Here is a 15,718-nt window from a genome sequence, read left to right as displayed (position 1 = left end):
TGAGGCAGGGCAAAGGATAACAGAGTTTTGTCAAGAGAAGACACTGGTCATAGCAAAAACCCACTTCCAACAACACAAGAGATGACACTACACATGGACATCACAAGGTCAATACTGAAATCCGATTGATTATATTCTTTGTACCCAAAGATGGAGAAGCTCTATACAGTCAGCAAAAACAAGACCGGGAGCTGACTATGGCTCAGACCATGAACTCCTTATTGCAAAATTCAGGCTTAAATTTGAAGAAAGGAGGAAAATCACTAGGCTATTCAAGTAAGATCTAATTCAAATCCTTTAAACTTAAATATTGGAGTTGATGAATAGACTCAAGGGATTAGATCTGGCAGACAAGACTGCCTGAAGAACAACGGACAGAGATTCATAACATTGTACAGGAGGCAGTGACCAAAACTATCCCGAAGAAAAAGAAATGCAAAAAGGCAAAATGGTTGTCTGAGGAGGCCTTAAAAATAGCTGAGAAAAGAAGAAAAGCAAAAGGCAAAGGAGAAAGGGAAAGATATACCCAACTGAATGCAGAGTTCCAGAGAATAGGAAGGAGAGATAAGAAGGCCTCCTTAAATAAACAATGCAAAGAAATAGAGGAAAACAATAGAATGGAAAAGACTAGCGATCGCTTCAAGAAAATCAGAGATACCAAAGGAACATTTCATGCAAAGATAGGTATGATAAAGGACAGAAATGGTATGGACCTAACAGAAGCAGAAGATATTAAGAAGAGATGACAAAAATGCACAGAACTATGCAAAAAAGATGTTAATGACCTGGATAACCAGAATGGTATGATCACTCAAGTAGAGCCAGACATCCTGGAGTGTGAAGTCAAGTGGACCTTAGGAAACATCAGGAAGTGATGGAATTCCTGCTAAGCTATTTCAAATCCTAAAAGATGATGCTGTGTAAGTGCTGCACTCAATATGCCAGCAAATTTGGAAAACTCAGCAGTGGCCACAGGACTGGAAAAAGTCAGTTTTCATTCCAATCCCAAAGAAGGGCAATGCCAAAGAATCTTCAAACTACCATAAAATTGCATTCATTTCACATGCCAGCAAAGTAATGCTCAAAATCCTTCAAGTTAGTCTTCAATAGTAGGTGAACCAAGACCTTCCAGATGTACAAGCTGGATTTAGAAAAGGCAGAGGAAAACCAGACAAAGATGCTACAAAAAAAGAAAACTACAGGTCAATATCACTGATGAACATAGATGCAAAAATCCTTAACAAAATTCTAGCAAACAGAATCCAACAACATATTAAAAAAATCATACACCATGACCAAGTGGGCTTTATCCCAGGAATGCAAGGATTCTTTAATATCCGCAAATCAATCAATGTAATACACCACATTAACAAATTGAAAGATAAAAACCATATGATTATCTCAATAGATGCAGAAAAAGCCTTTGACAAAATTCAACATCCATTTATGATTAAAACTCTCCAGAAAGCAGGAATAGAAGGAACATACCTCAACATAATAAAAGCTATATATGACAAACCCACAGCAAGCATTACCCTCAATGGTGAAAAATTGAAAGCATTTCCCCTAAAATCAGGAACAAGACAAGGGTGCCCACTCTCACCACTACTATTCAACATAGTTTTGGAAGTTTTGGCCACAGCAATCAGAGCAGAAAAAGAAGTAAAAGGAATCCAGATAGGAAAAGAAGAAGTGAAACTCTCCCTGTTTGCAGATGACATGATCCTCTACATAGAAAACCCTAAAGACTCTACCAGAAAATTACTAGAGCTAATCAACGAATATAGTAAAGTTGCAGGATATAAAATTAACACACAGAAATCCCTTGCATTCCTATACACTAACAATGAAAAAACAGAAAGAGAAATTAAGGAAACAATACCATTCACCATTGCAACAAAAAGAATAAAATACTTAGGAGTATATCCACCTAAAGAAACAAAAGACCTATACATAGAAAACTATAAAACACTGATGAAAGAAATCAAAGAGGACACAAACAGATGGAGAAATATACCGTGTTCATGGATTGGAAGAATCAATATTGTCAAAATGGCTATTCTACCCAAAGCAATCTATAGATTCAATGCAATCCCTATCAAGCTACCAACGGTATTTTTCACAGAACTAGAACAAATAATTTCACAATTTGTATGGAAATACAAAAAACCTCGAATAGCCAAAGTAATCTTGAGAAAGAAGAATGGAACTGGAGGAATCAACCTGCCTGACTTCAGACTCTACTACAAAGCCACAGTCATCAAGACAGTATGGTACTGGCACAAAGACAGAAATATAGATCAATGGAACAGAATAGAAAGCCCAGAGATAAATCCATGAACCTATGGACAGCTTATCTTCGACAAAGGAGGCAAGGATATACAATGGAAAAAAGACAACCTCTTTAACAAGTGGTGCTGGGAAAACTGGTCAACCACTTGCAAAAGAATGAAACTAGAACACCTTCTAACACCATACATAAAAATAAACTCAAAATGGATTAAAGATCTAAATGTAAGACCAGAAACTATAAAACTCCTAGAGGAGAACATAGGCAAAACACTCTCTGACATAAATCACAGCAGGATCCTCTATGACCCACATCCCAGAATATTGGAAATAAAAGCAAAAATAAACAAATGGGACCTAATGAAACTTAAAAGCTTTTGCACAACAAAGGAAACTATAAGTAAGGTGAAAAGACAGCCCTCAGATTGGGAGAAAATAATAGCAAATGAAGCAACAGACAAAGGATTAATCTCAAAAATATACAAGCAACTCCTGAAGCTCAATTCCAGAAAAATAAATGATCCAATCAAAAAATGGGCCAAAGAACTAAACAGACATTTCTCCAAAGACATACAGATGGCTAACAAACACATGAAAAGATGCTCAACATCACTCATTATCAGAGAAATGCAAATCAAAACCACAATGAGGTACCATTACATGCCAGTCAGGATGGCTACTATCCAAAAGTCTACAAGCAATAAATGCTGGAGAGGGTGTGGAGAAAAGGGAACCCTCTTACACTGTTGGTGGGAATGCAAACTAGTACAGCCACTATGGAGAACAGTGTGGAGATTTCTTAAAAAACTGGAAATAGAACTGCCATATGACCCAGCAATCCCACTTCTGGTCATACGCGCCGAGGAAACCAGATCTGAAAGAGACACATGCACCCCAATGTTCACTGCAGCACTGTTTATAATAGCCAGGACATGGAAGCAACCTAGATGCCCATCAGCAGATGAATGGATAAGGAAGCTGTGGTACATATACACCATGGAATATTACTCAGCCATTAAAAAGAATTCATTTTAATCAGTTCTAATGAGATGGATGAAACTGGAGCCCATTATACAGAGTGAAGTAAGCCAGAAAGATAAAGACCATTACAGTATACTAACACATATATATGGAATTTAGAAAGATGGTAACGATAACCCTATATGCAAAACAGAAAAAGAGACACAGATGTACAGAACAGACTTTTGGACTCTGTGGGAGAAGGCGAGGGTGGGATGTTTCAGGAGAACAGCATCGAAACATGTATATTATCTAGGGTGAAACAGATCACCAGCCCAGGTGGGATGCATGAGACAAGTGCTCGGGCCTGGTGCACTGGGAAGACCCAGAGGGAGCGGGTAGAGAGGGAGGTGGGGGGGTGCGGAATGGGTTGGGGAATACATGTAAATCCATGGCTAATTCAAGTCAATGTATGACAAAAACCACTACAATATTGTAAAGTAATTAGCCTCCAACTAATAAAAATAAATGAAAAAATAAAATGAAATTTTTTGAATAGGCAACTAAAAAAAAAAAAGAAAAGGCAGAGGAACCAGAGATCAAATTGCCAACATCTGTTGAATCATAGAAAAAGGAAGGGAATTCCATAAAAACATTTACTTCTGCTTCATTGACTACACTAAAGCCTTTGACTGTGTGGATCACAACAAACTGTGGAAAATTCTTAGAGATGGGAATACCAGATCACCTTACCTGCCTCCTAAGAAATCTGTATGCAGGTCAAGAAGCAACAGTTAGAACCAGACATGGAACAATGGACTGGTTCAAAATTGGGAAAGGAGTAGACAAGGCTGTATGTTGTCACCCTGCTTATTTAACTTATATGCAGAGTATGTCATGTAAAATTCTGGGCTGGGATGAATCCCTAGCTGGAATCAAGATTGCTGGGAGAAATATCAACAACCTCAGCTATTCAGATGATATCACTCTAATGGCAGAAAGTGAAGAGAAACTAAACAGCCTCTTGATGAAGGTGAAAGAGCAGAGTGAAAAAGTTGACTTAAAACTCAACATTCAAAAAACTAAGATCATGGCATCCAGTCCCATCTGTTCATGACAAATATATAGGGAAAAAGTGGAAACAAGGGCACATTTTATTTTCTTGGGCTTCAAAATTACTATGGAAAGTAACTGCAGCCATGAAATTAAAAGACATTTGCTCTCTGGAAGAAAAGCTATGACAATCCTAACCACCGTAATTAAAAAGCAGAGACATCACTTTGCTGACAAAGGTCCGTCTAGTCAAAGCTATGGTTTTTTCAGTAGTCATGTACAGAGGTGAGAGTTGGACCATAGTGAAAGCTGAGCACCGAAGAATTGATACTTTTGAATTGTGGTGCTGAGGAAGACTCTCAAGAGTCCTTTGGACAGCAAAAGATCAACCCAGTCAATCCTAAAGGAAATCAACCCTGAATATTCATTGGAAAGATTGATACTGAAGCTGAAACTCCAATAGTTTGCCCACCTGATGTGAAGAGCCAACTCATTGGGAAAGACCCTGATTCTGGGAAAGATTGAGGGCAGGAGGGGAAGGGGCATCAGAGGATGAGATTGTTGGATGGCATCGCCAACTCAATGGACTTGAGTTTAAGCAAATTCCAGGAGACAGTGAAGAACATGGAAGCCTGGTGTGCTGCTGTCCATGGCGTGACAAACAGTCATACAAGACTGAGCAGCTGAACTAAGTTGTGCACATTTATGGTGAAACTCCATAAAGCCAGGCAAAGCCAGGGAAGTTGAGCTGAACAAGTCCAAAACCTTGTCCAGGGCTGGAAGACTGCCATGTTCTGGCAGCCATAAGGAACTATTGCCATAAGGAACCAGCCATAAGCTGACCATTCAGCAGTGATCCAGTAAGGCCACAACTTGGTAATAACCTAAACTAAGCACTGAGTAAAGGCTACACCAAAATCTCCCTAATGAACTTTAAAAACAAGCCTGAAAAATAGCAAATTGATGAGCAAGTAACTTAACTGTCCACCAAAATGAACTTCAGTACTTTTTAAAGACCGCAAAAAAAAAAACCATTGATGTCAACAACGTAATATCATGAAGTCCAAGCAGCTAGTAGAACTTAACTAGACATGAGAAGTAGAAAAATGTGACCTATATCCAGAAGAAAAATCAATCAGTAGAACTATATCTTGAAAGGAAAGAGATGATGGAATGAGCAGACAAGAACTTGGAATAGCTATTACAAATATCCTCAAGGTTTTAAAGGAAAGCATGAACACTGTGAGTAAAGAAATAGGAAGATCTGTGATAGTTTTGTTTCTTTATATATATAATTTTATTTATTTTTGGCTGTACTGGGTCTTCATTGCTGCATGGGCTTTTCTCTAGTTGGCATGAGTGGGGACTATTCTCTATTTGTGGTGTGAGGGCTTCTCATTGTGGTAGCTTCTCTGGTGGAGCATGGACCCTTAAGGTATGCGGGCTTCAGTAGTTTTGGCTTCCAGTTTCCAAGCGCAGGCTCAGTAGTTGTGGCACACAGACTTAGTTGTTCTGCAGCATGTGAGATCTTCCCAGATCAGGGATCGAACCTGTCTCCTGCATTGGCAGGCTAATTATTTACCATGGAGCTACGAAGGGATCCCTATGATAGTTTTAAAACTGGCCCTTTTATACTATCAAGCATTTTAGTCACAATATTGGATCTTCAATATGATATCATAGAAAAAGTATGAACCAGGAACCAAATCAGAAGAATAAGTTTCAGATCCACTTCTATCATTATCTTGCTATGGCACTCAGGCCCCGATTTGCATTTTCTGGAGTCTGAGATTCTCATCTGTGAACTGAAGATGTGGACCTAAGTAATATTAGTTGCTCAATTTTTCTGATTTTAAAGTCACAATGCCTCCTGTTTACCCATAGGGAATGGATCCTTAAAGCACAAAATTCATTCATCCAGCATTTCACTTGAAATCAATACTTAAGGTAATTCCACGGCAGAGCAGTGGTTAAGACTCCATACTTTTACTGCCAAGGGTACAGCATCAATCCCTGGCTAAGATCCCACAAGCTGCATAGCACAGCCAAAATATATGTGTTGTTGTTGTTGTCCAATAGCCTAGTTCAGTCTGACTCTGCGACCCCATAGACTGCAATATGCCAGGCCTCCCTGTCCCTCACCATCTCCTGAAGTTTGCCCAAGTTCATGTTCATTGAATTGGTGATGCCATCCAGCCATCTTATCCTCTGACACCCTCTTCTCCTTCTGTCCTCAATCTTTCCTAGCATCAGGAATTTTTCCAATGAGTCAAAAAAATATATATCAACTGTTATCAGTCAGGTTGTATGTGACAAACCTAGGCACAGAACTTTTCTGTTTCTGAAGAGGAATCCTCAGTGGTTCTTGAATCTATCTGCCCAGGAAATCCTTATTTAAAACCAGAATATTGTGATTCAAGGAAAATGTATCTTTTTGGTGCTATAATAAAATCAATTAAGAATTTTTAAAAAAATATAATTAGAGGGCAGAAATTTCTTTTAAAATAGTAATACTCCTATTTGTAGCCAATTCAACACTCAGACGGTAAAGCGTCTGCCTACAATCCCAGAGACCCAGGTTTGATCCCTGGGTCTGGAAGAGCCTCTGGAGAAGGAAATGGCAACCCACTCTAGTACTCTTGCCTGGAAAATCCCATGGATGGAAGAGCATGGTAGGCTACAGTCCACGGGATTGCAAAGAGTCAGACACAACTGAGTGACTTCATTCTTTCTTTCTTTCCCTGACCCGAAACTCATGAGCTTCAAATTCTACTAGTTATGCCATTTTGTTGTTGTTATTCAGCTGCCAAGTCATGTCCAACTCTTTGAGACCACATGGACTGCAGCACGCCAGGCTTCCCTGTCCCTCACCATCTCCTGGAGTTTGTCTAAGTTCATGTCCATTGAATGGGTGATGCCATCCAACCATCTTATCCTCTGTTGCCCTCTTCTTCTGCCTTCAGTCCTTCCCAGCATCAGGGTCTTTTCTAATATGTCAGCTGTTTGCATCAGGTGGCCAAAGTATTAGAGCTTCAGCTTCAGCATCAGTCCTTCCAAAGAGTATTCAGGGTTGATTTCCTTTAAGATTAACTGCTTTGATCTATTAGCTTTCCAAGGGACTCTCAAGAGTTTTCTCCAGCACCACAGTTTGAAAGCGTTAATTCTTTAGCACTCAGCCTTCTTTATGATCCACCTCTCACATCTGTACATAACTATCTGCTAGATCATAGTTTTGACTATATGGACCTTGGCTGGCAAGTGATGTCTTTGCTTTTCAATACACTGTCTAGGTTTGTCATAGTTTTCCTGCCAAGAAGCAATCATCTTCTAATTTCATGGCTGCAGTCACCATCCACAGTGATTTCAGAGCCCAAGAAGAGGAAATCTGTCACTGCTTCCACCTTTTCCCCTTCTATTTGCCATGAAGTGATGGGACTGGATGCCATGATCTTAGTTTTAATATTGAGTCTTAGGCGGGTTTTTTCACTCTCCTCCATCACCCTTATCAAGAGGTTCTTTAGTTCCTCTTGACTTTCTGCCATTAGAGTGGTATCTGTATATCTGAAGTTGTTGGTATCTCTCCCGGCAATCTTGATTCTAGCTTGTAACTCATCCAACCCAGCATTTCGGATGATGTCTTTGTTCTGCGCGTAAGTTAAATAAACAGAGTGACAATAAACAGCCCTGTCGTACTCCTTTCTCAATCCTGAATCAGCCAGTTGTTCCATACAGGGTTCTAAGTGTTGCTTCTTGACCTGCATGTAGGTTTCTCAGGAGACAGGTAAGATGGTCTGGTATTCCCATCTCCTTAAAGAGTTTGTTATGCCATCACTTTTATATAAAAACAAATTCCCAAGAACAGAGAAAGAAGTGCCATAAAGTGAGGAATGCCACTTATGGCATGCCATAAAGTAAGATAATACTGAGAAGGAATTTTCAATGGTTATAAGGAGGTTTATCAAAGGTCTGTCTTCTAGAGCAGAGGTTAGCAAACTTTTCCTGTAAAAGGCCATAAGACGATACAAAAGCAGGCCTTGGGTCAGGCTTGGTCCATAGGCCATAGTCTGCTAACCCTGGCTCTACAGTCTTATTTAGACATCATTGGTCTCTACCTCAGACTTCACTGAATTAGAATCTACATTTTAAAACAGACTGGTGACTGATATGGACATTACATTTAGAGAAGAACTGCTCTAAAGGCAGTGGTTTTTAAGTTTAGCTGCATATTAGAACTACCTGCTGCTGCTAAGTCACTTTAGTCATGTCTGACTCTGCGACCCCATAGATGGCAGCCCACCAGACTCCTCTGTCCCTGGGATTCTCCAGGCAAGAACACTGGAGTGGGTTGTCATTTCCTACCTGAGGAGGTTTTAAAAACTCCTGATTCCCTAGGCTGCCCGCCGTACCAATTCAATCAAAGCTGCTGGCAGCGGGTCCCAAGCATCAGTAATATCATTAAAGTTCCTTCCCAGGTGATGCTAATCATCTCAGTCAATGTTAAGAATCAAGGCTGAAGAGGCTCACTTAGTACAATCAAATCAGCCACCAAGCTCATCTGCTAGCAGACAAAGAAGCCCAATGCCCCACCAGGCCTGCTCCCTGTCAAGAGATGAATGTATTCCAGAACTACAGAAATTCCCAAGGAGCATGAATGGTGACAACCAACCTTAGATCAAACTCGATGTCTCCTCCAATCCTCTGGTGGTGTGTAATTAGAAAGAATTGTCTTGGAAGCGCAGAACTTATTTAAAAGGATGTTACCAATTGCAGCCTCAAAAGTTGAACATTTAGCTAAAAGCAGAAAATTCAATAATCTTTTGTGACTTTGGAATTATGTTAAGGAATTAATTCTATAGGGCTGTGCTCAGAAGCATTTAAAATTCAGGAACATTTACCAGGAAATATACAGATGTTCCTAAATAAACCACCATTGAGTGCTCGGTACTTTTCTTTGAGCTTCTTGGGTCCCACAGATGAGACTTACTTTTTCCAATATTAATAAATAACACCTTTAAAGATGCTTCCTGGATTGATACTCAGGCTGCCATGGATGAGAAGCAGTAATAGGTATTTTGAAAAAAGCTGGCTCAATTCTTGGTATAAAGTCCAAAACAACCATCAGTCCTTTTTATTTGTTTCTTTTTGCTTTGTACTTTGAGGAGACAGTGCTATAAATATATGACTATTTCTCTAATTGCTATTTTCTGATATTTGCATTTTCTCCTCTTCCAAAGAAAAGTATAGAAGAGACTCTTTATCACAGAATTAACTGTATAAGCAAAAAGAAATACAGCATTAATTTACTTCACTAATACTTAAATTCTCCCAGCCTCTACACATGTCACATATCAGAGGCCTTTCCTAGCTGCGGTGTTTAAAATGCACCCCCATGCAGCAAGCCTTTTCTTCATAGCATCAATTGATACAGTACTTATTTCTTTGTTTTATTGTATATCTATCCCTTGTGTACCCCCTCCAACCAGGACCCTAGTGCTAGAATAAAAGCTCCTTGAAGGCTGGGTCTTTATTTTGCTCACTGTGTATGCCCAGTGCCAAGCGCAGGGCCTGACACATAGCAGACACTCAATAAACATTTCTTGACTGGATGAATGAACAACATCTACTGCATTTTAAAGAATCCAGTCATTGGGGGTTCAAGTAAACAACCCAATACAACATGGAGAAAACAGAAAAGAAATCAGCATATTGGTGAGGTATTAACACCTAGTAAGAAAGATATACTTTTTTCACAAAATGATGGGAAATTTGTGGAGTGACTGATATATGCTGTTTTTAAGATCTTTCCTTGGCAAAATAAAGAGATGGCCTGATCTCTGTTGGGCTTCAAAAAAGGAGAAAAAAGGAGGAGGAGGAGGAGAGGAAGAGAAACCAAACCACCCAAACACTGCCAAATGTTCCCTGGGGGCAAAAATCACCTCTGGTTGAGAATCACTGCTGCTGCTGCTAAGTCACTTCAGTCGTGTCCGACTCTGTGCGACCCCATAGACGGCAGCCCACCAGGCTCCCCTGTCCCTGGGACTCTCCAGGCAAGAACACTGGAGTGGGTTGCCATTTCCTTCTCCAGTGTGTGAAAGTGAAAAGTGAAAGTGAAGTCGCTCAGTCATGTCCGACTCTTAGCAACCCCATGGACCGCAGCCTACCAGGCTCCTCCATCCATGGGATTTTCCAGGCAAGAGTACTGGAGTGGGGTGCCATTGCCTTCTCCGTGAGAATCACTGGTGTGGAGTAAAAACTTGAGTTACCTAAACAAAAGAGGGAAGACGGATGCATTGTTATAAGACATAGAATTATAGTAGAAGAAAATCTGTCCTGGCCTGGAGCTGGAGCTGCCAAGGGTCATTCTTGGTGGCAGAGTGGCAGTCCATTCAGGAACAAGCTGGACTGTGGCCCTGGGGACCCACCTCATGTGAGGCACACAGCTTTTTGAACACGGGCGCTGCTAATCAGACAGACATCTGACAGTAGGGCTTTGCCCACAAAAGGAAAAAGGGATTTAAGTGCGAACTCAGATTGTTCTGAGTTTATTTGCATGAATCTAATTCTAAGGAATCTGTTTAAGGAGAGCATCTCTGTTAACAATATCAAGATTTACTTTAAACAGTAGTTAGTATTCATTTCATGGAATTAAAATGGGTTGCCCATTTTTGTGCAAACATGTCCATTCAGTTCCTTACTCCTGTTTACTCATACATCTACTTCTTTAGTGAGTTTTTAAATAGCTGTTTTAATCACTTGTGAACACAGTATTAGAAAGAAAAATCCACCCCAACATTTCTCACTTCCTTTTAAGAGAAATTCTTTCAGAGTTCCACCTCTGGAAGAACATTCTAATGATGTATGTGCCACAACTCTGTATCTGCCACTATGGAAACTCATTAAAAAATGTTACTCCCTTAAATTCCTTCATGGCATATTAATTTGATGTTCTAAAACAAATATTTTACCATGAAATAACTCCCAGAAGATACTAAGATCAATCTAACTAAACTGGCTTCTCTAGCCCTTCCACCAATTGTAAATGTGTTTCTTATACTTTCTTAAAGGGATCATTTTTTGGTCATTGTATGTGTGTTAGACACTCTATCATGTCTGACTCTTTTTGCGACCCCATGGACTGTAACCCGCCAGGATCCTCTGTCCATGCAATTCTCCAGGCAAGAATACCAGAGTGTGTTGCCATTTCCTTTTCCAGGGATCCTTCTCAACCCAGGATCGAACCTGGGTCCCATAGGCTTCATTATAAATATTCTTCACTAATACCTACTAAATCACTAATATTTAAAATAAAGAGTGGGGTCTTCCCTGGTGGTATAGTGGATAGAAATCCTCCTGCCAATGCAGGGGATTCAGGTTCGATCCGTGATCCGAGAAGATTCCACAAGCCCAGTAGCAATGGAATCCATGTACCACAACTACTGAGTCTGCACTCTAGAGCCTGCAAGCTGCAAATACTGAGCCTGCATGCCCTCGAGCCTGTGCTCCTCAACAAGAGAAACAACCTCAATGAGAAGCCCGTGCACCTCAGTGAAGAGAAAGCCCTCAGGCAGCAATGAAGACCCAGTGCAACCACAAAGTAAAATAGATAAACAAAGAATTTTTAAAACTAATAAAATAAAGCATGAGACTTCTCTGATGGTCCAGTGGTTAGGACTTTACCTTCCAATGCAGGAGGTGCAGGTTTGATTCTGGGTTAGGGAGCTAAGTATGCCTCATGACCAAAAAACTAAAACAATTTTTTTTACAAGCAATGTTGTAAAAAATTTAATAAAGACTTTAAAAAATGGTCCACGTCAAAAAATTAATTAATTAATTAATTAAATAAATAAAGCAATATAGTTCTCAAGATGTGATTCAACTAACAAGAGTATTCACCCATCAAATACACTGAGTAAGATATGTATGAGGAAACCTATAACAAGACTGTGAGAGTTAAAAAGTGGAGACAACCTAAACATCCACCAACAGACATCACATTCCATAAATTATGGTCCAATCACACAATGGGATACTATGCAGCCACCAAAAATATGAGATCTATGTGTATTAACATGGGAAGTGCTGCAATATGGCATTATGTGAAAACAGTAAGATACAAAATGGTATGTATAATAAAATTCTATTTGCATTTTTTAAAAATATAGATATATGAGCTATTTGTGTGTGTGTAATACATGTGGTGTATGTGTATTGTGAATACATATGTATAACTATATATATATGTAAGTTTATAATTGCAGAGAAAATGTCTAGAAAGATACATAAAAGTTATTTACAAACACACACACACACACACACACACACACACACACACAAAGTTATTTATAATCATCTCTAGGGAGAAATATTGAAGAGACACAGGACTTTTCCTTTCATACCCTTCTGTGCTATTTATTTTAATAACTTTGTAAAAAGGATGATTAAAACTTCATCACTAGTATCATAACTATCATACATATTCCAAAGTGGGAACCTCCCTCCAAAGATGAGGGAGTAAGTCTACAAGAAAGACACACTTTGGATTTTCTCTGTTGCTCATTGTCTGAAATCCCTAATGGCTTCTAGGGGGCACAAATCCTGAAGCCTGACAAAGGAAGGCCATATGTCTAAAAAGGAAGTCTTCAGGGCACCACTTTTTCAACAGTGTTCAAGTAATTTTAGGATATCTGGCTTGCCAAATTGGGAACATTCCACAGAAGTAGGACTCTAAATTATGAAACTGCTTTGAATAATGAAGTATCCTATATATTATTTTCAGAAATACTTCCAGAAGTTGGCAGTTACACTATATTTCTGGATTTTAATTTTTCTAAACCAAATTGATATCTTTGTTCCCATTCTAAATCACAATTCAAGCACAACCAAATGTGGCCAAGAGCTGCCCTTGGCCCAGAGTAGGAAAGGGATACGAAGCAAAGGCTGACCAAAAAGAACACAGCCCTGTGATGCTCCAGCTGAAAGCAGGGCGCACAGGCCTGGCATGTGGCTGCCAGCCAGCTGATTTCTAAGCCAGCATGCTCATGCACACAATGAGGAGTCACGGTGGAAAATTACAGGTGATGGTTACAGAACCCCCACTTGCTCCCAGGTACTAAAAACAAGTCTTGCAGTGAAGGACACAATGTGTGGCATTCCAGTGGACAGCAACAGAGGGCTGGCAACCATCACTGCCACTCTGCACCCTCTCCCACCCTCAGGTCACTCAGTTTACATCCCCTGGACGCACAGAAACAAAAGCAGGGACACCAATAAGGAACGCTGGTAGCTTAACTAATCAGCACAGCACAGGCAGACAAGATGGCTAGCTAGGAAAGCCAATTCTACCACCACACTGAAGAGACAGGCTGACGCTCAGTCTCTCCGTCCATGGCCAGAGGCAGATGCCAGTCACCTCACCAGCTCCAGGGACAACGCCGTGTGCCTCTCTGTTCCATGTCCATCAAGATTACCATTTGATTTCTTTTAGCCCTAAACCCAATTCCTTCAGAACTTGGGAAGTAGTTTATCGAAACTCAGTCCTGACTGGTAAGAGTGGAAATGGCCACAGGCATTTGTGGCGGTTAATCTATTTTCTTACAGTAATATAGGAAAATGATCAATGCTCTTAACCATTACAAGATATGCAATATATGGTTAAGAAAAAGAGACAAGCAGATATCACTTCAATATGGAGGAAGAATGTATAATCCAAAACTCTATACATTATGAACCACTGAGTCTGATGCTTAAACAAGAGTTAAAGTGTGGGGTGGGGCTGCCATTTGTGACACTTATTGAGTCTCAACCCCACTGGTTATGTATTATTATCCCCATAGAACAGATGAAAAACTGAGGCTCAGAAGTTCTTAACATGTCTAAGGACACCCAGTAAAAAGTGATAAAGCCCTTTAAACCCCAACAGCTACACTTCCTTCCCATTCAACAGAGAAAAGGAGGTTGCCAGGCCCAGGTGTCAGTCCTCCCGCAGGAGGCTCATCTCTGTCTGATCACAAATTAAGCAGAGAGTTCAAGTATTTATAGTCCTACTTTGTTGTCTGCCCCAAACTACCTTTTTCACTATCTTAAGAAATTGAAAAATGTTCCACTTGCAGAAAGGTCAAATTTCTTTATTTCAAGAAACTAAAAGGGGGATGGGACATTGATTGAGGGACATTGAGCGAGGGAAACACACCCATGTTACTGCAGCTTTGTGACCGTTAGGCCAAGAGCTGGGCACAAGGTAACAGCTTTCCTAAGTCTGGCAAGACAACACTATCTTCTGCAAGGGAAAGGGGGCATTTAGAGTTAGTGTTATAAGACTTTTGTTTTTCCCTCAGCTGATCACTGTGGAACACTGCCAGGGTTCCTGCTGCCTGGACTTCACAAGAATTCCTGGGCTGAGCAAAGGCCTTATTCACCACCAACACATAACTCTTTTCAGTAAATACACTGCCAAAGAGTCAATATATGGGATCTCTTGGGTTGTCTGGTGATTTTACCCCAACTGCCTTCAAACATTTCATTTCCCAAGTCAACAGGAAACAACTCATAGAAAATCCTGCTTCTAAACATAAATTCCTGTTAGATGCACCAGCACATGTATTCATGTATCCATGCCAGTAGCAAAATGTCAAGTGCACCAGTCTACAGGGTTAGGGGACAGGCACTTCCATCCAGGCTAATGTCTGCGGTGGAACTCCTGTTAGGCCATCACAAAACAGTCTCTGCCAGACCAGCTCCAAGATAGCAGAAGATTATACAGGACGTGGCAGACCCTAAACATACAAAACTAGCCAGCAGCGACCTTAAAGTCAGGTAAAAAACACACAAGAAACTGAGTGGAAGATAGATTATTCTTTCTGGGAACTATATTAATGTTTTGCATTAATTTTAATGATCAAATCATAGGGACAGGCAGCTTTTGCTTTTGACTGAGGAGGCAGGAGATAGGCTCCCACTCCGACCCCCGCCCCCCCCAAACAGCAAGCCAACTACCACCTCTTCTTGTCATCATTGTTTTATTCCTTTAAATGTTACATTCAAGGCCTAGGTTCCTAGTGGGGATTCCCCCAGAACCACATATTACACTTGAGGTCCCCCTCTTCCTCTACTGGGAGGAAAGTTTTTATTTGTGTATATATATATATTTACACTTACTGTGTGTGTGTGTGTGTATATACATCTATATATATATATATATATATATATATATATATATATACACATCTATATATTCTTTTTCAGATTCTTTTCCATGGTAGGTTATTACAAGACATTGGATATAGTTCCCTGTGTTATACAGTGGCTTCTTGTTGTTCATCAATTTTATACATAGCAGTTTGTATATGTTAACCCCAGATTCCTAATTTATCTCCCCCTCACCCTTGCTATCCCCTTTGGTAACCATAAATTTGTTTTC

The 15,718-nt window shown here is 40.1% G+C and overlaps 1 protein-coding gene across 6 annotated transcripts in view; it reads right to left on the bottom strand.

Annotated features, from left to right (window-relative positions):
* SHLD1 (shieldin complex subunit 1) overlaps nucleotides 1–15,718 on the bottom strand; it is a 121,601-nt gene that overhangs the window by 43,858 nt on the left and 62,025 nt on the right. Inside the window, exon 3 of one of the 6 annotated variants that reach the window (XM_043883782.1) lies at nucleotides 8,499–9,093. The exons of the other annotated variants lie outside the window; for them this stretch is intronic. Coding sequence (XP_043739717.1) covers nucleotides 8,975–9,093 — 119 coding nt within the window. The 3' untranslated portion in view covers nucleotides 8,499–8,974. Of the gene's footprint in view, nucleotides 1–8,498; nucleotides 9,094–15,718 lie in introns of those variants that run through there. 6 annotated transcript variants of the gene reach the window in all.

The sequence above is a fragment of the Cervus elaphus genome, chromosome 23 (genome assembly GCF_910594005.1).
Source record: "Cervus elaphus chromosome 23, mCerEla1.1, whole genome shotgun sequence".
In the NCBI taxonomy this organism is placed as follows: Eukaryota; Metazoa; Chordata; class Mammalia; order Artiodactyla; family Cervidae; genus Cervus; species Cervus elaphus.
Note: the sequence above shows the minus strand (reverse complement) of the source record. Positions and strands in the feature narration are given on the sequence as shown.